We start from the raw sequence: 24518 nt of genomic DNA on the forward strand, positions 1-24518 counted from the left end.
TGTTTTTTCCCCTGCATACTTTCAACCTAACCGACAGATGGCAGTAATGTCTTTTCCTATGGGAACAGTACACCACCGAAAAAGAGAACCGTGGGTCATGGGTTGTCAGTTAGCCTGAAGCCCCACCAACATAAACACGGTGTAGAAATCATTTAAATGTCGGGGAGTTTCACTGTTCCTTGATCAGATTCACACACACACGGGTAAGTAACTGATCATGAACAGTTCGGTTCTGCAGTTCTGCCATACTGATCTTGAGTAAAGAAGTGTTTAATTAACCAGCTAGCCGTTAGCTGCACGGGGGTAAAGACCAGTCAGTGCCGTAGCGTTAGTATTATAATTATATTTACATTAAACTCGCAATGTGACCTTTAACAACAGAATTCCTAGTGTCTTTTTTTAAGAGTTTGTGTAGTTCATAAAGTACTGCTGTGGCTTTTTACAGCAATATGAGGTAATAAGACTGACATTGGGGCTATTGAAGCTCTTCATGTCCTTCTTTGGCTCGAAAAAAATACAAAAGAAATAAAAAGTACGCTGTGTATATGAGAAGCCTTTAAAAACAATTTAACTTATTTGACATTTCATTTTATTTTGCATTTCACAGTACACCTTACTACTCAAATGACCATGACCTCTATTCTATTCTATATTTATGTTTAGAGAGAAAGAGAGACTGTCAATAGTTTTTTGGTTTTTGAGACACATGCATGTCCTTTTTTTATATGCAACAAAAAATGATGACTTTTTTATTATTTTTATTTCTTTAAACTTTATTTCCATTTAAAAATCCTTCCCTTCATTAACCCCCATGAATAACAGCTTTACATATTCTTGGCATTGGGACATTTTGTTTCTTGATTCAAACTGTATAACGCAACCTGGAAAAACTATCACTACTGAATTTTTGCAAGATCCTGCGATCAAATATCGTCGCTGATTAATCGGCAAAACCGATGAATCTGTTGACCTCAAATTATCGGTACTGGTAGAAATCTGAAACAGTGTTTTAAATTATCTGATTTTGATAATGCTGTACATTCCTGAAGAGTGTATCCTCCAGGACTTTTTACATGTCCTGTTTTACATACCAGTATTTATTTACCTGTCAGGAAAATAAAGCTGATTTTTGATTCTAAGACTAAATGCCATGTCACCCTTCATTTGGAGGTGTGCAGGAATGTTGATCCGCTCACAAAGAAATTATGAACAATCTAACCAGCACATGTAGTTATTTTTTTTTGTGATATTGTCTAACAAATGTAGTAATTTTTTTTTAAGTAGAAATGATCTAGTAATGATCTAGTAATTTAGGGCCTTTGTTCATCTTAGCTGTAGGTTGAAGCAGCAGCTCCTTGAGGAAAATGAGTCCGACACAGTGGGAGCTCCCGCCCGAGTTGTGCTGCAGGCCAATGGCCTTTGTGGCTCTGACAGGCCTCGACGTCATCTACAACGCCATCCATCGTGCCATCTGGGACGCCTTCTGCGCCAACCGACGGGCCGACAGAGTGCCCATTTCATTTAAAGTGCTTCCAGGAGACCACGAGTACCCAAAATGCCGAACCAAGGTAAAAAGTGACTGAATCAATCTTACAGTCCCCTTGATAGAAGATCTCAAAGCTGACTTTATGCTCTGATGTATTTAAACAGAGAACCTCTTATGAGTGGTACATCCCTAAGGGTATTCTGAAGACAGGCTGGATGAATAAGCACTTAAACCTTGTGCCTGCACTGGTGGTGCTGTTTTACGAGTTGGACTGGGACGACCCTCAGTGGAAGGAGAAGCAGTCCGAGTGCGCCACCAAAGTGGAGATCGTCAGGTAGCTGTGAATAGGATGTGGATTCGGGGCACATTGCTGCCTGATCATTCCTTTTTTCTTCCTCTAAGAGCATATTTTGAGCATGTTTTATATGATTGTAAATAGAGATCTGTGAACAAAATCCAACAGAACAGTATCGTTGGCAAAAATTGGACTCGTATGATCTCGGCAATGCATCAATACAAACTTCTAACACAAAATCACTAGTTGCTTGTTGCTTATTAAATGCTGGTAAAAAATGTTGTCATATTTTTGCAAAAAAAAAGAGAACCGTGACAGTATTATTTGATATCATTATTATATTGTCCTAGTGCCAATCACTACCCATAACCACAGCTGAAATTGTGTATTTTATACGGTGCATTTTAGTGAAAAAGGTCTAATTTCTGGGCCAGAAAGGTGTAATCAGGCAACTGGTGTTAAATTGTTAAAATCCCAGTTTTTTTTTTAAAATACCTTTTAAAATCATCTAATCAGTTCCAGTATTTGTGGGGAAAAAAGATTACAAACTGCACCTTTAAACTTTGTGTGTTCCCAGTACATACTGTAATGCTTTTCATTAATAATTAACACATTAATCTTATTTTGTTTTGTTTTTCTGTTTTATAGGACAAGTCTACAGGGCAGAAACACTAAAGTTGCGGTTGTTTTAATCCAGAAGAAAACTCCTCTTCCACCTGGTATGGCTAAATTCTATTACATTTTAAAGTTTGTGTTTCGAGCGATAAATCAGACACCAAAACTAACACAGGGAAGCTTTTTTTTTCTCTACATGTACCCCGTGAGAGGGCCCTAACTACAACACAGGTCTTTTTTTTTTTTTGTTACACTCTGACATGCTGAATTCAATAATAAAGGCGATCTGTAACATCTGGTCCTGCGATCTGTAACATCTGGTGGAGTGAATCATTTTAATCAGTGTACTAAAGCACAGAATATCGTGAACATTTGTATACACATTCTGAAGGGCCAAATATCTGCCAGGGCTGTATTACACGTACTGAAACGCCTAATTTGTCACATCTGTATACACATACTGACCTACCAAATATTGATCACATCTGTATACATGTATTGAAACGCCTAATTTGTCACATCTGTATACACATACTGACCTACCAAATATTGATCACATCTGTATACATGTATTGAAACGCCTAATTTGTCACATCTGTATACACATACTGACCTACCAAATATTGATCACATCTGTATACATGTATTGAAACGCCTAATTTGTCACATCTGTATACACGTACTGAAACGCCTAATTTGTCACATCTGTATACACGTACTGACCTACCAAATATTCATCACATCTGTATACACGTACTGAAACGCCTAATTTGTCACATCTGTATACACGTACTGACCTACCAAATATTCATCACATCTGTATACATGTACTGAAACGCCTAATTTGTCACATCTGTATACACGTACTGACCTACCAAATATTCATCACATCTGTATACACGTACTGAAACGCCTAATTTGTCACATCTGTATACACGTACTGAAACGCCTAATTTGTCACATCTGTATACACGTACTGACCTACCAAATATTCATCACATCTGTATACACGTACTGAAACGCCTAATTTGTCACATCTGTATACACGTACTGACCTACCAAATATTGATCACATCTGTATACACGTACGGCAACGCCTAATTTGGCTCATTTGTATACGTACTGAAACGCCTAATTTGTCACATCTGTATACACATACTGACCTACCAAATATTCATCACATCTGTATACACGTACTGAAACGCCTAATTTGTCACATCTGTATACACGTACTGACCTACCAAATATTGATCACATCTGTATACACGTACGGCAACGCCTAATTTGGCTCATTTGTATACGTACTGAAACGCCTAATTTGTCACATCTGTATACACATACTGACCTACCAAATATTCATCACATCTGTATACATGTACTGAAACGCCTAATTTGTCACATCTGTATACACGTACTGACCTACCAAATATTGATCACATCTGTATACACGTACGGCAACGCCTAATTTGGCTCATTTGTATACGTACTGAAACGCCTAATTTGTCACATCTGTATACACATACTGACCTACCAAATATTCATCACATCTGTATACATGTACTGAAACGCCTAATTTGTCACATCTGTATACACGTACTGACCTACCAAATATTCATCACATCTGTATACACGTACTGAAACGCCTAATTTGTCACATCTGTATACACGTACTGAAACGCCTAATTTGTCACATCTGTATACATGTACTGAAACGCCTAATTTGTCACATCTGTATACACGTACTGACCTACCAAATATTCATCACATCTGTATACACGTACTGAAACGCCTAATTTGTCACATCTGTATACACCTACTGACCTACCAAATATTCATCACATCTGTATACACGTACTGAAACGCCTAATTTGTGCCACATCTGCATACACCTACCGAAGGGCCAAATATCTATCCTATCTGTATACACATCCTGAATAATCAAATATCCAAGGAACAAAAACAGCTCTGCGATCACTTGACTTTAAAATAATAATTGTTTTATATAATCTACACGCAGTTTAGTTTATATGGTCTGTGTCATACATTGCTGATTGCTGATACTCATCTGTTTGCGGCTTGCTGTTCTGTTAGGTGAGGATGTGGTGGCGTCAGAGAGAGCTGCGGCTCTGTGTAATGCCTGCGATCTCTCAGCAAAGTCCCTGTTTGTCCTCCCTCACACCGATCACCTGGTGGGCTACATCATCAGGTCAGAATTGAATTATTGTACAGGAATAAGGGAATGTTATATTGTTGCAAGTGTTTGTTGTGTTGTTTATGTTGTGTAGTTTGATATTTGTGTTTTTTTGCTCCATGTGCACGCGTGTAGGTTGGAGAACGCGTTTTACGAGCACGCGCAGACCTATTACTACAACGAGATTCGGAGAGTGAAGTCTCATAAAGAGTTCCTCAATAAAACCACTCATCAGGTACTCGCTGGATGTTTGAAGAGCCACCACGACTCATTCTGAGCTCCAAATCAGTCCGTTTTGTTTCTGTTTGGTCAGTGTTAGAGGGTTGTTCCTGCACATAGGATTTGCTCTTTAAAGGTCTCATAGCTATATCTGGATTAGCGTTAAATAATTATCAATATAAAATCTATATGTCTGAAATGTGATAAAGCTTTTATAGTACTTGAATGAAAGGGTAACTGGTGATCGATTTCTCTTGCTTTGGTTTTAAGAGTCAGAAAATGATGTGGTTTTGAGCTTCATTTGTGACTTGTTTATTAGCAGCCACAAGGAACGTGACTTTTTAAAAAAAATTATCTGTTCCTCATTTTGTAAGCTGCTTGATTGGGAGATTAATAGGTGTTTGATGCTAGTAGTTGGTTTTCTTTTGGAAACATTTTGCATGTGTTTTTATCATTTTTTGTAGGTTTACATATAAAAACATGTGACTGCTTGTCTGACTTCTTTGTTAGCAGCCACAATAAACCTGATATATCCCAGAAATAACCACACTATAATTTTTAGCTACATTGTAAATGTTGACAAATTGACTGTGAAATATTTTTAGTTCATCAAAACATTAATCTCCTCATATACACTCTAATAATTTTTGACCTGATTGATTTAGAGCTGATTGTAGATGCCTGTTGTTATTTCTCTTGTGAAATTTGGTCACTTCATGTGGGATTAAATGTAAAACATGCGGTGTAGGATGAGGGGAAAAAACTGCATCACTGCTTTGCGCAATGTAGACACTAGGGGGCACAAGGGGTTTTCAAATTACTATGGCATTATTATGTGGTTTCCTGTATGGTGCAACATGTAATTGATTATATATTGGTTTATTTTTATACTGCGTCCTCTTTTTGTTTATTAATTCTATAACTGATTTTTGGAACTGAACTGCAAAAAAAAAGTCAGATTTCTATTAGAATTTTTACTCCTGTAAATTTATCGGGGATTAAAAAGCTTCAAATGCCTCTCGTTGCTGGTTTTCTCACCTTTTTGTTTCCTAGCTGCTGTTTGTGAGGCACCAGTTTAAAACTGGCTTCTTCAGCGAGCTCAAACAGGACACACAGAATGCTCTCAAGTACGTTACATGCTATTTTCACTGTAATAGGACTTTTTCAGAAACAATACACACAAACTTTTAATATTTATATTATCTCTTGAACAGATACTATAAAACAGCATACAGTCTCATCCATGAGCTCCGAGCCCATGAGACCAACATGCTGGAGATCAAGACTTTGGCTGGGTTCATCAATTATAAGGTGTGTTTTCAGAATCGTCATCAGCTTTTATTTCCAGTGATATTGTTTGATTTGAATTAATAGAATGACGATAACATGGGGTACAGGGTGTAGTGTAATCTAACAAACAACAAATATAAATAGCTTTATAAAAAAGTTATATAAATAGTTTCATATTCAGTACACTGACTGCTTCTTCCTGCTACTCTGCTTTTCACTTCCTTCCCTTTTGAATATGAATAAAAAAGAAACAAAATATTAACAAACGTTTCATAATATTTGAGTTTGACTTTTTGTGTAAATGACGAACATGGATATGAACAAGGAACTTATCAGAGCATAGAACATCATCTGAAACGATATCTTATAAAAAACATATAAATAATTTTTGTTACTGAACAAATCCGTATAAATCTGCCATGTAAATGCTGCAGCTGAGTTATCATAACTTCTCTAGCTAAGAAATACACACACCATTTAAATCAATGTCCTTATAAAGAGGTTTTTCCTCATAAGGTATTTTCTCTATAGATTATTATGGGAATTGGAAATGGCAGGTTTCAACGTTGTTTCTTTTACAGCCAAATCACCCCATCATGTCTGCAGAAAGTACTGCAAATATACTACTGCATAATGAGTTGTAGCTTGTCCTGACTTTTCGGTGTGGGTGAAGCATTTAATACAATGTGTGGTCAAAAGTTTGTGGACATCTTGGTACAAGTGTTTTATTTATTAATTTTTAAACTCCAGTCCACATTTAGCTCCCACTTGCTGTTATAATCACCTCAAAATGTTTTGGGAAGATGTTCTAGATTTTGCAGTGTGCTTGTAAAGATTTGTTCTCATTCAGCCACATTTAAAGCATACCTTCATAGAGCTGGCTTTGGGCACAGGAGCAATGTCATGCTGGAACAGGTTTGGATTTTTAGTCGGGTGTCTTTTGTCTTTATTGCGTATGTAAACCGAGGATTTAAATTCAAAGAAAATCTCATATATTGCACTGCAACACTGTTTTGCTAAAGTATGATATATTTCAGGTTATAAAAAAGAACTAGATGTTACAAACTGCAGCTTAAAAAAAATTTAAATAAATAAAGGCATCAGTAATAATATTTGAGTATTTTTGAGAAGAAACAGAACAATTAGGACTACAGCATTAATAATATAATCTTGATTACCATTTGCCCATCATGCGATTGAAGTTTAAAAAAACCACATACAACATTTTGTGCACCAGTACTGGCCACATGTCATGTTTCCGGCCAAAAAAAAAAAAAAAAAACTTACACACACACACACACACACACAATTGTGAAACCGATGTTGATCTCACCTCTCTCTCTCCCACGGGTGTCTCACTTTAGATCTGCAGGCTGTGTTTTCAGCACAACACCCCACTGGATGCCATCGCTCAGTTCAGGAAACACATTGACTTGTGCAAGAAGAAGATCGGGAGTGCTGAGCTGGCCTTCGAACATACCGCCTGGATGTCTAAGCAGTAAGAGACCATTGTTTTTTTTAGTTTTTTTAGTTTTTTTTTTCTTCTTCTTTTTTTCTGAAGTGTTTTCGCAGCAACAAGATCGCCTTACTGCTAGCTGAGAGCATATGATGTAGTGTTCATGTAGCATTAATCATTTTAACTGGTTCAGGGTTGGTTTCCGTAACGTCTTATTGTATAGTGTTGTAGTTCGTAATCATGGAAATCTTTAAAATCGCAGTAGTCTTTACATTTTCCTTTTGTGTGTGTGTGTGTGTGTGTGTGTTTTGTTCATCCCTTTTCCCTCCCCCCTCCCTCTACAGGTTCCAGTCATTTGGTGATCTGTTTGATGAGGCGATTAAACTGGGCCTCACAGCCATCCAGACACAGAACCCTGGTTTCTACTACCAGCAGGCTGCTTGTTACGCCCAGGAACGCAAGCAGCAAGCCGCCCAACTCTGTAACCATGAGGTAGAGCTACTAAAACACACTCCCAACTCTTTACCTCGCTCTCTCTCTCTCTCTCTCTCTCTCTCTCTCTCTCTCTCTCTCTCTCTCTCTCACACACTCTCTCTGTCACTCTGTATCTTATCATGCACTCGCTTTACTCTCTAAGCAGCTTGCTCACCATGACAAAGCATACTCATTCCTCATTTCTCAGTTGAGCTACAAAATAATGTTTTTTTAAAGCCAGGTCACTGATCTCTTGAGTTGCTTCTGAATCTGACTTTTTTTTGTAATCACATTTAGAGTGCATTCAAAAAGTATTGAGACTCTATATATATATATATATATATATATATATATATATATATATATATATATATATATATATATATATATATATATATATATATATATATATATTCACTATTAAATTTTATGTTGCAGCCTTATTTTTCCTTATTAATCTACACTCAGTGCACCATAATGACAAAGTAAAAACAGACTTCTAGAATTCTCTGTACTTTAAAAAGACAAAAACTGAAATATTAAATGTGCATAAGTATTCAGACCATTTACTACATTTACTATTTACCATTTACTACAGTTCTTTGTTGAAGCATCTCAAGTCTTTTTGGGTATGGTGCAAGCTTTGCACACCTGGATTGGGGAAATCTTAAATTCTTCTTTGCAAATCCTTTCAAGATCGGTCAGGTTGAATGGGGACTTTCAGGTCTCTCCGGAGATGTTAGAAAGGGTTCAAATCAGTGCTCAGGCTGGGCCACTCTAGGACCTAAGGCACTCCTGTGTTGTCTTAACTGTGCACTGTGGGTTGTTGTCATGTAGAAAGGTGAACCTTTAGCCCAGACCAAAGTCCTGAGCGCTGTGTAACAGGTTTTTATTTAGAATATCTCTGTATGTTGCTTAATACAGCGTTCCCTCAACCCTGACCATTCTCCCAGTCCTGTCCTCCAGACATGACATGTGGAATTGAGGCCATACAGTTTAATCTTGTTTTCATCAGACCAGAGAATCTTGTTCTACAAAGTCTGAGAGTCCTTCAAGTGCTTTTTTTTTTTTGTTTTTTGCAAACTCCAAGCATGGGTTGTGCACTCAGGAGAGGCTTCTCTCTAGCCACTCTGCCATAAAGCCCAGATTGGTGGAAGGCGCATTGATAGTTGTAATGGAACTTTGTCCCATCTCCACACAGTATCTCCGTAGCTCAGTCAGAGTGACCATTGTGTTCTTGGTCACCTTTCTTTCTAATACTTGTCTCCCCTGATAGCTCAGTTTGGCTGTGTGACCAGATCTAGGAAGAATCCTGGTTGTGCCTTCTTTCATTTGAGAATTATGGAGGCCACTTCAGTCTGTGGTTTGCCCCAGCTCTTGAAGTCTGCAGACAGTTAATTTGACCGCATGGCTTGGATTTTGCTCTGGTATGGATTCACATGTCGGGTCCATTGTCCATTGTTTTTTTTTTTGTCCAAATGATCAAATCCACTGATGTGAAATCCAGTAGTCTCGTATTAATCTCTTTACATGACCACTTGTATACTTGTCTAATGTACAGTCATACAGCACCTATTTACTGCACTCTCACCCTGCATTGTACCACACTCTCTGTGTATAAGAAGACATTCTTTAAGACTCATCCCTCTTCTGGCACCTAGCCGGCGGAACAAACTTGCACTTTTAAACAAATCTTTTTATTTTTATTTTTTTCTCGCAAAAATGTTTTATACTAATTTTCAGTTCATGTCCTATTAAACCAGCATTTAAGATTTTTGTTAGGAGTGACGAGGATGGACAGAATTAGAAACGAGTTTATTATAGGGACAGTGCATGTAGGACATTTTGGGGACAAAGTGAGAAAGGCCCAATTGAAATATTTTGGACATGTGCAGAGGAGGGACATGGGGTATATCAGTAGGAGAATGCTGAGGATGGAGCTGCCAGGAAGGAGGAAAAGAGGAAGACCAAAGAGGAGGTTTATGGATGTGGTGAGGGAAGACGTGCAGGTAGTTGGATTCAAAAAGGCAGATGTAGAGGACAGAGTAGTATGGAGACGGATGATCCGCTGTGGCGACCCCTAATGGGAGTAGCAGAAAAGTCATCGTCTTAATAAACCAGCATTAGAATATATTTCTTGATGAAAATATGGTTTTACTTTTTTAACTCGCTCTGTTTAAGGACGTCATATGTGTAAATGTAAACTGTTTGATATTTGTCAGTTTGGATACTGGATCTGTTTTAGTGCATTATTTTCGAACATATATTTGTGAAGAATGTATAGACAGTATAGTAATGCTGTTGTTTTTTGTTACTTGTGATCCTTATTGTAGCCCAGCGTTAGCTTCCCCACATTGGACCCTTCGGAGACAAACACCGGAGCTCTGGATTTTTATGGACAGAGACAATGGAGACAAGGCCATCAGAGTGAGTGTCTAAACCTTGTTGCGAATGTACTTCAGTTTGATGGTGCTAAGTGAGCAGCATTGTTCACATACGAATCTTCTGCAAGTCTGGAGGATTAGAGCCAACATTCAATAGATCATGTAAGAGACAAAACCTCCCAGTTTGTCTGTAAGGTTTAGCAATTTCATACTCGGTTTCCTTTTAAGAGTAGTGTGAGAGTAGTATTGTGTAGTGTGACATGTGCGCTACTGTCAACTATTGACGCTGGTGTTCCTCCAGCGTCATCTTTTCTGAGGGAGTGCACAAGCATCAAGACAAATGATCTCAGGATATATGAGGCAGCCATTTTGTACACACATACACACTGCCTATGTTTAATGAAATATTTGCACATTTATTGTAGCATGTACAGGCTTTTAGATCTAGGATAGAAAACTGTATGAATAATTCTGCACTTTTGCACCACATCTGTATGTTCAGGTTCTCAGGATTCCTGCATGATGTCTTTTTTTTTTACAGGTATTGATCCACCTGATGCAGAGAGAGAAAAACAGGGCATTCTTACTCTCCAGCTAAAGGAGAAGGACGTACTGCATTCGGTCAGCCTCTTTTTACATCCACATTTATCACCTGTTAAAAAAAAAAAACACTTTTCACACTCGAGCCATTTGATGATGTTCCTGGTTCTTGTCGTTACATTTCTTCTGCTCTTTCATTAATCGCACAATTTAATTTTACATTTTTTTTAAATAAATTCTGCTCTGGTGAAGTTTTCTGTTTAATTATGCAGAGACCATTTTTCACACCTAACTTTCACACGCAAACTGTTGAAAAGAGAATAAGTGAATATCTTCTAGTGTTTTGTTAGGGCCTGCCATAAATGATAATAATATTGTACTTTCCTATTGTATTTATTTTGTAATAATATTATATATATTTTTTAATTCAGTATGATTGTATATGAGAACATGTCCGTTCATGATTTTAGCGTGTACTGAATGGTTATAAAGGATTGTGCGTGTGTGTGTTTTCACAGGAGTTGATCATTGCATTGCTCAGTAATGCCGTTGCCCAGTTTAAGAAGTACAAGTGTCCTCGCATGAAGAGCCATCTGAGTGAGTGTGCAACGTGTTTCTGAAGCATCACCTCCTCCACATCCGTTTGACCATTTAGAAACTCCACTTTCACAGTGGGAAACACTTTACATTACATTCACACTTTAAACATTGTTTCACTTAAATGCTCACCTATGTGCTTGCGACAAATGTGGGTTTGCGTTTGCAATGCTATTCACTAGGAATTATGCCACTGCTTACCGGTTCATGGAATGCAGAATTTCCTCCTGAACCCAAATGTACAACCGATTGGTTCTACTTTTAAAAAAAAATTTCTTTGCTGACGGAAGCTGAAAAGTTTCATCTTATTAGACTGACACCAAAGAAATATCGAATTCTCCAATCTGATTGGTCAGAAGGTGTTTTTTGTTTTTGTTTGTTTGTTTGTTTTTATACATATATATATATATATATATATAACAGTACTTAAAGCTGCAATAGTATTGATTGGTTTTCTTTAAGTAATAAAGAATAAATATATACAGTAATCCCCCATTTATCGCAGTGATCACGTTCCAAACCCGCCCGCGATAAACAAAAAACTATTCAATTGAAATAATTCCATTGATTCGATGTTTTAGCAAAACGAACAGGATTTAACATTGAGTTTAACACCACTGATCGAAAACAGTTAAAGAGGAGGTCAAACTCAGTCAACAAGACAGGCAGGATACGGAATAAAGTGCAAAAACAAGGCAGTAAATAAAAGCAGTGCATTCTGCTGACTCTTAGTAGGGTTTCTTGGCTGTCAGTTCATTAATGTTTGACGTTGGGTTCTGCACTGGGGCAACTCTCAGGATAGAGTAAAGGTTTGTAACTTTGCCAGTTATAAAATAAGTATAATATTACCGTGCAAGTCGTTCGGGGCCTTGGTTTCAGCATGTTTGTTGTAGATGACGTAATAATCGTATGTGTATTTGCAGTGGTCCAGATGGGTGAGGAGTATTACAATGCCAAGGATTACACTAAAGCATTAAAGTGAGTGACCTGGTCTAATTGTAGTGCTGTTTATGTGTAGTACAAGTTGAACAAGTGTAGGAATGAAAGTGTGTGTGTGTGTGTGTTTCATGTAGACTGCTAGACTATGTGATGGTCGACTATCGTACTGAACGCTGGTGGACTCTGCTCACCTCCATCTTGGGTACAGCACTGAAATGCTCATACCTGATGGGCCACATTAAAGACTACATCACCTACTCACTGGAGCTGGTGGGCAGAGGTAGCTCATTCCTTCATTACCATCTTCTCCTTTAGGTCTGGCGCATGCAGTATTAGTGTGTTTAAAACTCTGGCTTTGTGTCCATGCTCAGCTTCTACTCTGCGTGACGAACAAAAGTCCAGGATTGAGAAGAACTTGATCAGAGTGCTTATGGTGAGTGAATCAGGGAGAAATTTTGGAGCAATAGAAATACCATACAGAATTGGATAAAGGACAAGTCATATTTAGCTTGTGATTGCTCAATATTAAGCTTGCACAATGCTAACACCAATCACTTTACCTCATGCGGGGAGAAATTCAGTAGATCTTCTACAAATATTTAAAAAAGAATTTTTCCAATCACAGTGGAGGCATTGTTCTCTACATTGAGGTCACGTGATTACAGATTGATTCATGGCTGGTTACTGGTTAGAAAGAGAGTCTGATCAGGAAAGAAAAACCATGTACTGCATCCCCATCTGAAAACAGTAGCACTGTTTCGTATTCTTTAGTTTAGCCTTTTTATTTGCTGCACAATTTCAGATTGAAGCCACAGATTGTGTGTTATTAAACTATATATATGTTTGTTTCTATTCAGAACGAGGTTCCTGAGCCGGAGCTGGAGTGTGACCCAGGCTCTGTAAAGGCAGCTCAAGTGCTCTGGAGTGATCGTGTCTCACTGGCCAACAATAACGAGTTCACCGTTGAAGTGCAGGACTATGTCCCCTTCAGTGAGTACTGATAAACATAGTGTGAGCAGTTACAAATTTTCAAAATAGAAGTCTCCTGAAAAAAGCGGTTGGGAACCACTGGTGTAGGGTATAACACTGTATAATTATGTAGTGCTCTACATACTCAGTTAAAACTTTAGGACATATGTTTTGTTTGTTTTTACATTTATTTAGATAACTGATCAATTTAATTATTTATAAATAGACCCATGGAGCAATTCAAGTGTCATTTGTTCTAAACCTATAAGTACGATAGTAGTCCATGAGCATTTGAATATGTAAAAATTATTAAAATTTCATTTAGATTTTGAATGCTGAAATCTGTGAACAGGGAAATTGATATGGCAGCTCTAAAACATAAATACACACCAAGCCAACAACAATGAATCCAGTATCTCATTACAGTCCTTTTAATACCGCAGTGTGAAATATAATGTGTGCTTCTTATCGATTCATTTGCCAGCCAGTCCACTTCCTCATTTCACACATGATGATAAATTGTAACCTCAAGACATAAAAAACTGGCTAGTGTAAAGAACACGCCATTGCAGAACGGACTGTAGGGGTACTGAGTATCTGCAGGTTTAAAAGGGTATGTTGGTAAATTAGGGTTTTTTTTGTGGAATCTCTGTTCTATACAAGCATGCAGTGGTGCATGACGCGGAACAACAGGCCAATAAATGTACCTTACTACTTAAAATAATTTGGCTAAAAAAACTAAAAAGGCAAATCTAAGTCATTGTACATGTCTGTCTGCTTTTGTGAGGAGCAGGACACTAGATATTTTAAGGGGTGCAACAACGACTCGATAATGATCGATAATAAATGTCGTTATCGATTAGTTGGGCAGCTCAAGTTTTGCTTTAGTGTGATACACACTAAGTAAGATACGCAGCCGCTTGCGAAATGGCAGAGAGTTCAGGGTCAACCATCAGCAGGAAAAAGTGTGTCCCCCCAAGTCCCCGATGAAGACGAAACATCAACAGGGTGAGTAAAAACTGTAGAATTTATCATGTGAAAATGGTGTAGTGTAATGAAGTGCTGTTGTGTAACTGTGGTTGTTTGTAACTTCATCACAGTCACACTGGATCTGTTCTGTCGTGAATTGCATCAGGTTGCACAATCAGTTCACTCGTGACATAGTGATAAATTCAATTAAAACGGTGCGGACAAACACTAAATCTAAAAGCAGCAAATAACATCAGATCACATTGTCACTTTTTTTTTTTTTTTTTTATCAAGCCTGTTCGCTTACTGCGTTTCATCCATTCTCTTTTTATACTCTACTACAACAGTTAACTGATCTGTTTTTAGCGGCTTTACTAAGTTCAAATGCTTGTTTTCTATTTTTTTTCTATTTCATTTATGCATATATCATTTAATTATTATACGAAATTTAATGTATTATGTATTCTAATAGCTTATACTGTATCTTCACAACTGAACAAAATGTCTTTTTTTTGTTTTGTTTTTTCAAACAAACTTTAAACAAAAATTGTCAAAATAATGTTTTACATTATATATAGATTTTTAAAGCATGGTTGTTAACTTCCACCTGCAATTATCATTAAAAACAATGCAAATATTGAGTTACCCAAATTGCTTCACTTTGCATACGCAAATGCTGTTTTTTTTTTTTTTTTTACAGAAAGACACAAGCCAGCATGAGTGAATTTGGAGAATGAGGAGAAATCCCCCATGAACTCAACAAGCAGCCACTATATGCTTTAAAATGTCACAATTAAAGATAGTTAAACCCAATATGTGGCTTTATATTTTTTTATGTACACTTTTATCAAATAAATACTCTGAATTAGGGTTTTATATAGTTATAATAAGCAAAACATAAAAAAAAATTGTCTAATTAATTGATTATCTAAATAATCATTAGTTGCAGCCCCATATATTTTGGTGATGTGTTTTTTCTGTCTCAGTCCAATGCAAGGCCAAGTTCCTGTCTCCCAGTTTTCATGTCGATGAGCCCGTGCAGTTACATGTGTACTTGAAAGCCGACTGTCCCCATCCTGTCCGATTTGCCAAACTGGGCGTCAGCCTCAGCAACTCGGTATGTGTGTGTGTGTGTGTGTGTGTGTGTGTGTGTGTGTGTGTGTATATATATATATATATATATATATATATATATATATATATATATATATATATATATATATATATATATACAGTCCTTTCTCTTTCTTCTACTGCAAATGTATAAATTAAAGTAATTGCTCTAATGTCATTATTATTTTTTAGGAGTATAACCAGTTCTGCCTGGTGGATGAAGAGTCATGCAAAGAAAAGGACATTTTAGAAACGTCTACACAGCAGAACATGTGTCTGGTTCCTGGGAAAGCCCGGAAGTACTGCTTCAAATTTGTGGCCAAGACTGAGGATGTCGGAAGAAAGATCGAGGTACAAAATTGGAGATTGTTCTGTAAAAGAAAATTTATTTATTTATTTATTTTATTATTATTCACTTGTGTGTTATTAATGACTCCTCTGCTTCAGATCACACATGTGGACCTGATGCTGGGCAGCGAGAGCGGTCGTTGTGTGTATCTCAACTGGAGGGGAGGAGGCGGTGACGCCGCATCTACCCATGAGGCTCTGCAGGCATCACGCTCTTTTAAGAGAAGGACCCGTGTCCTGGAGCAGCAGCTTGACTGGGATGCCATTTCCATCCAAGCTAGCACCATGTACGCTACTCCTTTTTTAACGCTTATAAAAACAAATGTGTTCATATATACACATATATCATATATACACACACACACACACACACACACACACACACACTATTAAACTTCTAAAACAGCTGAAAGACCTGCATGCTTTCTGACACATTAAGCTTAACATTTACTCGTGTAGTGTTACACGAGTAAATTACAGGTACATGCGTTTCTTTTTGTTTTAAAATTAATTTTGTCAGTTGTTTGCTATGTAACATATAAAGCAGTTGTGAATCCAGTTAATATTCGAGAGCAAATGAAAATACAGTGGAACCCGGTTATGTCGATGTCCTAGGGGGTTGCCAAAAAGCATCGAGGTAACCGATGATCGAGATAAACGAAAATCAAAATGCCGGCAGTATATTAACGTGCTTGAAATTTCTTTATGTACATGATGTGCGTTAATAAATGAGAATGTACATGCACGTGTTTTTGAAGTTTTTTTTTTACACAACAGCGTTGCTGCGATTTGTTTGATGAAGGCATGCTATAAAAATACATACAGTACATGTTTATCTGTCAGGAATCCCCCTGCCACGCCCCCTTCGGCGCCCACTTCAGCGTGTCAGGTGTTTTCTCGGCCACTTTCTCTGAAGCTCCCGGCTTCAATCGTGCACATATGGTGCTCGTTTATCATCATCACCAGCTCCTATTTAAACTTCCACACTCTCACTGTCCGTTATTGTTGGTATATGTTGGTTCACGGCGGTCGTTGTTATCGCTCATGCGTATCCCGGTACGTGTCTTCCCACCGGCACTCTCTCAACGGCTGCACTTTTCTTCCCAAAGCGCATCGCGGATCACACACACACACCCCCCCCCCCCCCCCCCCCCCCGATCCTGCCGGTGTTCATTCTATGCTTTTGCTCATCCCACGTTCCGCGCCGCCAAGCGTGGCTTTCGCCTCCCGTTCATCGCATAACATTTAACAACAAAAGGATGAATTCCACTTCAAAAACGTCGACTTAATAGGGTTGTCGAGGTAACCGAGGGCGAGATAACCGGGTTCCACTGTACTTTGGTAACTAATAGGTTATTTGGCAACATTACATACACTGGTGTTCACCGATTGATTTTTCCTGAATGCTGTTTTAAATTTTACAACCTGTTACAGCCTAAGGTATTGATACACAAACGTCACTTGGGGTTTTTTGGAGTTTTGGATTTTTATTTTATTTTGCTCCTATTTTAGAGAAAGCATTTTATAGTGCAAGAAGATGAACCATCTTTCATCCCTCTTTCCCACTGCTAGGCACCACATAGAACACTTTATAACAACATGATGAGTGAAGACTCAATGAATGACATTTTTCTGTGTAGGATCATATCCCGAGTTCCCAGAATCTCTGTACAGCTGCGTCACGATCCTCCAGCCCTGACCAATGAGATGTACTGCATGACCGTCACCATCCAATCAGAGGAGGACACAGTTGCTAAGGACGTCAGTCTCACTGCTGGCCTCAAACCTGGTACACACCCACCCACACACAAACCCACACACACACACACACACAGCAGTTAGATGCATATTTGGTAGTGCATTGTAGGATAACGAGTCTGTCTGTGTTATAGGTCAGGATGCAAATCTCACACAAATGACCTACGTTACACTGAATAGCTCAGAGGTGTGTGATGAAGCACATCCAGCTTTACTCACTGATATTTCAATTGGAGAGCTGCAGCCAGGGCAGAAGGTAAAACTAACAAACGTGCTCACACACACTTCTATCACATGCTGGTGGTAGTAAATAAATAAAGTAATAAATCAATGGTAGTAAATCAATAGGCTTTTATAAATAGCCTTTATATACATATTTAGTGAGTAATATTTTGTGTTACTTTGTGGAAACCAGATTGAAAAGAAGCTGTATATCCGCTGTGTGAGCACTGGATCCAGAATCTTTCTTTTCCATGTCTCTTATGCAATGAGCACCACAGTGGAGGGTAAAGACATCACATGCAGGTGTCACAAGGTGAGCTCCGTCTGACCAAAGTGCACAATTTCAGTTTCATTTATTAAATTTTGTCTCCGAAATTCGATTAACTTCATTGTTATTGTTCAGGATGAAACCGTGACCATAGACACAGTCGTTCCATTCGAGGTGGCTTTCAAATTTGTGTCCACTAAGGTAATGTTTTCTAAGTATAATATCGAAATGTACTTAATATCTATAGAAATGTAATGTTGTGTAAATTTGCCCCTTCCTGATTTCTTGGTTTTTTTTTGCATGTTTTTCACACTTTAATGTTCCAAATCATGAAGCTAATTTAAATATTAGTAAAAGATAACACAAGTGAACACAACATGCAGTTTTTAAATGAAGGTTTATTATTATTGATGGAAAACAAAATCTAAAACTGCATGGTCCTCTGTGAAAAAGTGTAGCTGTTTTGCTGCTTCAGGACCTGGAAGACTTGCTGTGTTAAATGGAACCATGAATTCAGCTGTTTACCAAAAAAATCCTGAAGGAGAATGTCCGGCCATCTGTTTATAACCTCAAGCTGAAGCGAACTTGGGTTCTGCAGCAGGACAATGATCCAAAACACACCAAAGACCAAACCTCTGAATGGCTAAAGAAAAACAAAATGAACCCAACCAGTTATAAGCTTAAGGGGCAAACATTTTTTCACACAGGGCCATGTGTGTATGTGTATGTGTATGTGTATATGTGTGTGTGTGTGTGTGTGTGTGTGTATGTATGTATGTATGTATATATATATAAATATACCCCTATAAAAGCAACTTGTGTTTCGAATGAACACACCATATGAGGGGTTTTATTTGTCTGTGCCAGTTTGAACACCTGGAGCGAGTGTGCGTGGACGTGCCCTTCTTGATGATGACGGACATTTTGAGCGCATCTCCGTGGCCTGTGCATTTAGTTAGCAGTGAGCTACAGCTGGCTTCCAACATGGCTGCTGTCGATGAGCCCCAGAGCCAGGTGGAGGGAGGTGAGAAAACGGCACTGAATCATTGAAAGACCAATAATACAGCGTGGCTGCTTCTGTTTAGTGTTGTGTGTTTATTTTTTGTGTTTGTAGTGGTGCTGCAGACCGGCGAGTGCGCAAGCGAGTGCTTCAGTCTCAGATGTCCTCCTGTTCAGAACGGTACCAGCACCATTGCAGCAGGACATTACCTCATCTCCTGGAAGAGGTGTGAATTCTTAGCGATAGCTTACTTCATATCATCCAAATGACAGTGAATAAAATCCCATTATGCAAATTTGTATGTCAGCAGTGTTTCCATCTGTTTTTTTTTTTGTTTGTTTGTTTTTTACAAAACAGCTTAAAAAAAAGGTTTTAAAACTATTTGTACTTGTTTGTAAGGAAATCTGCATGCTCCGAGACACCAGTTGTCAAAACGAGTATGATGCTGCCTCACGTCATCGTAGAGACTATTCCTCTGTATGTGCATGCTGGTAAGTCAGATTTTAATTAATCTTAGCATATTAATTTGCATAATCTATATAATTAATATTCTTGCATTATTTTAGGAAAATAAAAAATATATATAAAGTATATAATAAGCATAAACTATTTCCAAAGATGCCAATAATTGTATAATTTTATATATATATATATATATATATATATATATATATATATATATATATATATATATATATATATATACACACACACACCGTATTTTCCAGACTATAAGCCGCTACTTTTTTCCCACGCTTTGAACCCCGCGGCTCAAACAACGAAGCAGCTAATTTATGGATTTTTCCTGGGGTTTTCCCGGTTTCACAAACCTCAAAGCCAAAAAACTGAGACCCATAACATTAGACCAATGAAATTGCGGAACGGGTGAAGGTGAACCAATGAAACTCTTTATATTAAATCAGACGCGCTCCCACTAAATCAGACGGCACCACATCATAAATATGGATGAAGTTTCCTCTGTATTTGACCTGCTGCTCACTCACTAACTCCAGTTGCAACAGAAATCATATAAGCACAGACAGGTTTCCAAAACTTGTGCTTTTTTATTTTTCTTGGCAACAGCGTTACGGGTTAGTCAAAGAAACTTAGAAATGAGCATCAGAAAATAATAAGGACATATTCCTCGGTCTTGCACACATGCAGTAATACCGGAAAAAATGCGGCAGCAGGCTATTCCCAAAATACCGCTCTGCTCTTAAAGGAGCCACAACATATTTTACCCATTACACCGTGTAACAGACACTTTTGTTAAAGCCTGTGTAAAGTTCATTAGTTTCAGTGTAGACACCTGTGGCTTATACACAGGTGTGGCTTATTTATGTTCAAAATAAAAATCTTTGTCAAATTCAGTGGGTGTGGCTTATATATGGGTGCGCTTAATAGTCCAGAAATTACTGTATATATATATATATATATACAGGGGGGAGTGGTGGCTCCAGCGGTTAAGGCGCTGGGTTGCCGATCGGAAGGTCTGGGGTTCAAGCCCCGGTATCGCCAAGCTGCCACTCTTGGGCCCTTGAGCAAGGCCCTTAACCCTCTATGCTCCGGGGGTCCCTTACGAGGGAAATATCAAGGTCCGTGATGTCGGAGTGACGTGGGGCCGCCTTCCCGTGGGCTCACCACCTGCAGGAGGGACCGTAAGGGACGGTGCTGTGAGGATTGGGCAGCAGTCGAAGGCGGGGGCCTGCTTAGACTGCTGCCCCCGCGACCCGAATTACGGATAAGCGGGAGAAAATGAATGAATGAATGAATATATATATATATATATATATATATATATATATATATATATATATATATATATATATATTTTAGTATGTATATGTGTGTGTGTGTGTGTGTATATATATATATATATATATATATATATATATATATATATATATATATATATATATGACTATATACTACTGCTTATAGTACTAATCATTACAATCCTAATATTCATATCGTATTGCCATTTTCTTTTGTTTATTGTTGTATACACATTCCATTTGTGTGAATGTAGACCTGCCCTCATTTGGCCGTGTTCGTGAGTCCCTCCCGGTGCGTTACCATATTGAGAATCGAACCGGGCTGGTGCAGGACGTGGATCTGTCCGTAGAGCCCAGCGACGCCTTCATGTTCTCTGGACTCAAGCAGGTCAGTTCAATCCAATTAATATTCAGCTTCATTTGTATAGTTCTTTTATTAATGGACATTGTCCCAAAGCAGCTTTACACAGAATAAAAGTTTCTGAAGTTGGAATGTATGTAAAAATTTGAGTGCCTAAATGTTTGTTCCTTGTAAGTTTATACCTTCATTGGCCAATAGCGACTGTGGCAAGAAAAAACTCCCTGATATGATAAGAGGAAGAAACCTTGAGAAGAACCAGATTCAAAAGTGTATGTGTGTTCTTCCAACTACAAGAGCATTAGTGTAGTTGGATGAGGTTATCTGAGGTTGGATCTGAATTCCACTACAATCCACAGGTGTTCAGTTAGGTTGAGGTCTGAAATCTGAGCAGGACACTTAATTTATTTCACTTCATCCATCTTTTCATGGAGCTCTTGGTTCTAGGGAAGGGAAATTGTAGCACTACAGCATTCCAGCCCACGTATGACTTTGATAGTCAGGTACCCACGTTCTTTTGTATGTGTATCACAGCCAGCCGTGGAGTACTTTGTTTCAATAGGTCCCAAGGGATATAAACATTTGATTTCTTTTTTTAATGAGGTATAGTGCAGTTATTAAATGATTGATCACTTAAATGAATGAATGAATGAATGAATGATTTATTAATATGGATTTTTTTTGTTAATGTGTTTTACTACTGGATTAACATTACGCTTATATCAGGGAAAGGGTACTAATACTGTGTGTGTGTTTGTAGGTGCGGATGAGGATTTTGCCAGGCACAGAGCAGGAAATGGTGTACAATTTCTACCCTCTGATGGCCGGTTATCAGAACCTGCCCGTGCTCAACGTCAACCTGTTACGCTTCCCCAACATCTCCAGCCAGCTGCTGCGCCGCTTCCTTCCCACCCGCATCTTCATCAAGGTGAGCAGCAGATTAACACCTGAAGAATCTTTACATTTAATAAATCTGAAGGTGTTCATTGATGTTCTAAAATAGGTCATTGTGATCACAGGCTTATATTATGGACCAACTAATCATGTGTATATTACACCGACCAGGCATAACATTAAAATATTATGATAGTTGAAGTGAATAACACTGATTATAATTTTTTTATATGGCAACTGTTCATAGATAGAATATTATTAGGCAGCAAGTGAACATTTTGCCCTCAATGTTGATGTGTTAAAAGCAGGAAAAATGTGCACGCATAAGGATTTAGTGAGTTTGACCAATTGTGGGATGTTCCTGGTCTGCAGTGGTCAGTATTTATTAAAAGTGGTCCAAGAAGGAACAATGGTGAACCGGCGACAGGGTCATGTGCGGACGAAGACTCATTGATGCATGTGGGGAGCGAAGGCTGGTCAGTGTGGTCCGATCCAACAGATGAGTTCCTGTAGATGTTAATGCTTGATTGCTCAGGATTGTTTTGACAGCAAACAGGGGATAACACAATATTAGGCAGATGGTCATAATGTTATGCCTGGTCGGTGTGTATATAACAACTAAGTAGGAAGTACGGGAAATTCTAGTGGTAGGAATTCCGGTGGATCTCTCATGGCAATGAGTAGATCCGACCATGAGTGAGGTGGAATCGGGAGCTTATAAAGGGGAAAGGTAATGGGGAACAGGTGTAGGTGATTAGAGCAGGGAGAGGCTGAATGAGAGTTTGAGCCTTGGATGGAGGCGTGGCTGGTGGTTCCCTGGCAAAATCACACTTGCATTGGTGTGAATTTAAAAATTACAATTTAAAAAATATAGATGACTAGATACAGATGAATATCATTAATATTTAATTAACATGTAATTAAAGGTAAATTGAGCACATTTGTTATTTGAGAAGTGTGTATCAAACTGGTAGCCCTTCACATTAATTGGTACCCAAGAAGTAGCTCTAAGTTTTAAAAAGGTTGGTGACCCCTATATATACATATAATACACACACACACGGCATTTGAAAAAGAAAGTACACCCTCTTTAAATTCTATGTTTTTACTTATTGGAACATAAACAAAATCAGGTATTAGGATTGGAATTGGGAAAATACAACATAAGATTAACAACAAATGATATATTACACTGTGGCTTTATTTATTTTAGAAAAACATTAAGCTAAAAATCTTGTGTGGTACACCTTTTATACCTTCTATAAGTATTAAGAGGAATTGAGTAGCGTCCAAATGCTTTTTTCACCAAAAAAGAAAACTAAAATTGGAAAGCCATGTGCGGGAACAATTATTCTATTGTATTGACATAAAATCTGATAAGGAAGTGATGATTTATATTATGTCCTAATATGTAAAACCATAGAATTGAAAGAGGGTGTGAATGATTTTTCACACAAATGTATGCAGTATATTTGTATTTGCTTTATGCTGTGGCATGTCTTACTTTATATTAATAATAAAAGTGTATTGCTTTAAGGTGATAGTAATTGTGCATACTGTTGATTTATTTATTTTTTTCTCTGTAATATCAAACCCCAAATTTTCTTTCTTCTTGTTTGCAGCCTCAGGGAAGAAATGGAGACGCTTCGATTGCAGCTGCCTGACAAATGTGCTGCAGAAGTTTTAAGTCTCAGACCAGTTTAGCTTGATTTGTCTTGAATAACGATTAAAGCTGTATTTAGTGTGGAGGGAACTGGTTAGAAAAAAACGGTGAAGCCAGACCTTTAAGATTTGATTGGATATGTTTGTATGACTGTGTTAAAGACTGATCTGCCACTTGTAATGATTCCTCCCAGAGAATTTCTCCTCTATGGCAAGATGAAGACATTCCCTTTCTCTTACGCTGTGATGGCCACAGATCTAAAAATCCAGCATGTGGTCAGTGTGATGATGTAATACATGTATCCGGTGTAGTGTACATCATGCTTGGTTGCTGTTGTTTGGTTTTTATTTAAATGTGTGCTTTGAAGAGTGTTGCCTTTGCTGCTGTAACGAAAATAATTGAAATTAATCTAAACTTTTACTAATGTAAATTCATTATATGATAAAATAAATGATTATTCCATGCACAGGATCATTTTCTTCCCCCCCCAAAAAAAAGGGTTTTTGCAAGGGTTTTTGCTACTGGTGAGGGAATTGGAAATTGGGACATTGACAAGTTTTTATTTTACCTAAGTCTTCTGCTTTATCATTTAATCTGCTTTATCATTAAGTATCAATTAAAAAGCTCAGTCATTTTAAGGCCAATGAGCAGCAGCCAAAGAACATAAAAATGTACCGAATATATACAGAAAAATA

At 37.9% G+C, this 24518-nt stretch overlaps 1 protein-coding gene across 3 annotated transcripts; it reads left to right on the forward strand.

Moving 5' to 3' along the window:
* The first annotated feature begins 44 nt into the window (after positions 1 to 44).
* trappc11 (trafficking protein particle complex subunit 11) lies at positions 45 to 24289 on the forward strand. 3 transcript variants are annotated; one of them, XM_083546952.1, is made up of 30 exons: positions 45 to 203; positions 1333 to 1568; positions 1651 to 1820; positions 2430 to 2500; positions 4488 to 4602; positions 4723 to 4822; positions 5860 to 5933; positions 6021 to 6117; positions 7461 to 7594; positions 7897 to 8044; positions 10360 to 10453; positions 10952 to 11031; positions 11469 to 11547; positions 12471 to 12525; positions 12621 to 12766; positions 12858 to 12919; positions 13344 to 13476; positions 15411 to 15541; positions 15730 to 15888; positions 15985 to 16172; positions 17526 to 17674; positions 17778 to 17899; positions 18059 to 18178; positions 18269 to 18334; positions 19001 to 19157; positions 19248 to 19359; positions 19533 to 19624; positions 21163 to 21296; positions 22027 to 22194; positions 23783 to 24289. In XM_083546952.1, the coding sequence occupies exons 2-30, from the start codon at positions 1365 to 1367 to the stop codon at positions 23822 to 23824; spliced, it is 3402 nt and encodes a 1133-aa protein (XP_083403078.1). In that variant the 5' UTR covers positions 45 to 203; positions 1333 to 1364; the 3' UTR covers positions 23825 to 24289. The 3 variants fall into 3 exon arrangements, with proteins under 3 accessions (XP_083403078.1, XP_083403079.1, XP_083403080.1); XM_083546953.1 differs by having other exon boundaries at positions 50 to 207; positions 1339 to 1568; XM_083546954.1 differs by lacking the exon at positions 45 to 203 and adding an exon at positions 928 to 982.
* Positions 24290 to 24518: the final 229 nt, after the last annotated feature.

This window comes from Silurus aristotelis, assembly GCF_946808225.1.
Source record: "Silurus aristotelis genome assembly, chromosome: 7".
NCBI classification, from domain to species: Eukaryota; Metazoa; Chordata; class Actinopteri; order Siluriformes; family Siluridae; genus Silurus; species Silurus aristotelis.

What these genes read in the sequence shown, in the direction of transcription:
- trappc11 (XM_083546952.1), top strand. Translation starts at nt 1,365, where the DNA reads ATGAGTCCGACACAGTGGGAGCTCCCGCCCGAGTTGTGCTGCAGGCCA. An exon ending in TCCTCTGTATGTGCATGCTG is followed by an intron (nt 19,625 to 21,162) that starts GTAAGTCAGATT and finishes GTGTGAATGTAG; the next exon opens with ACCTGCCCTCATTTGGCCGT. An exon ending in CCACCCGCATCTTCATCAAG is followed by an intron (nt 22,195 to 23,782) that starts GTGAGCAGCAGA and finishes TCTTGTTTGCAG; the next exon opens with CCTCAGGGAAGAAATGGAGA.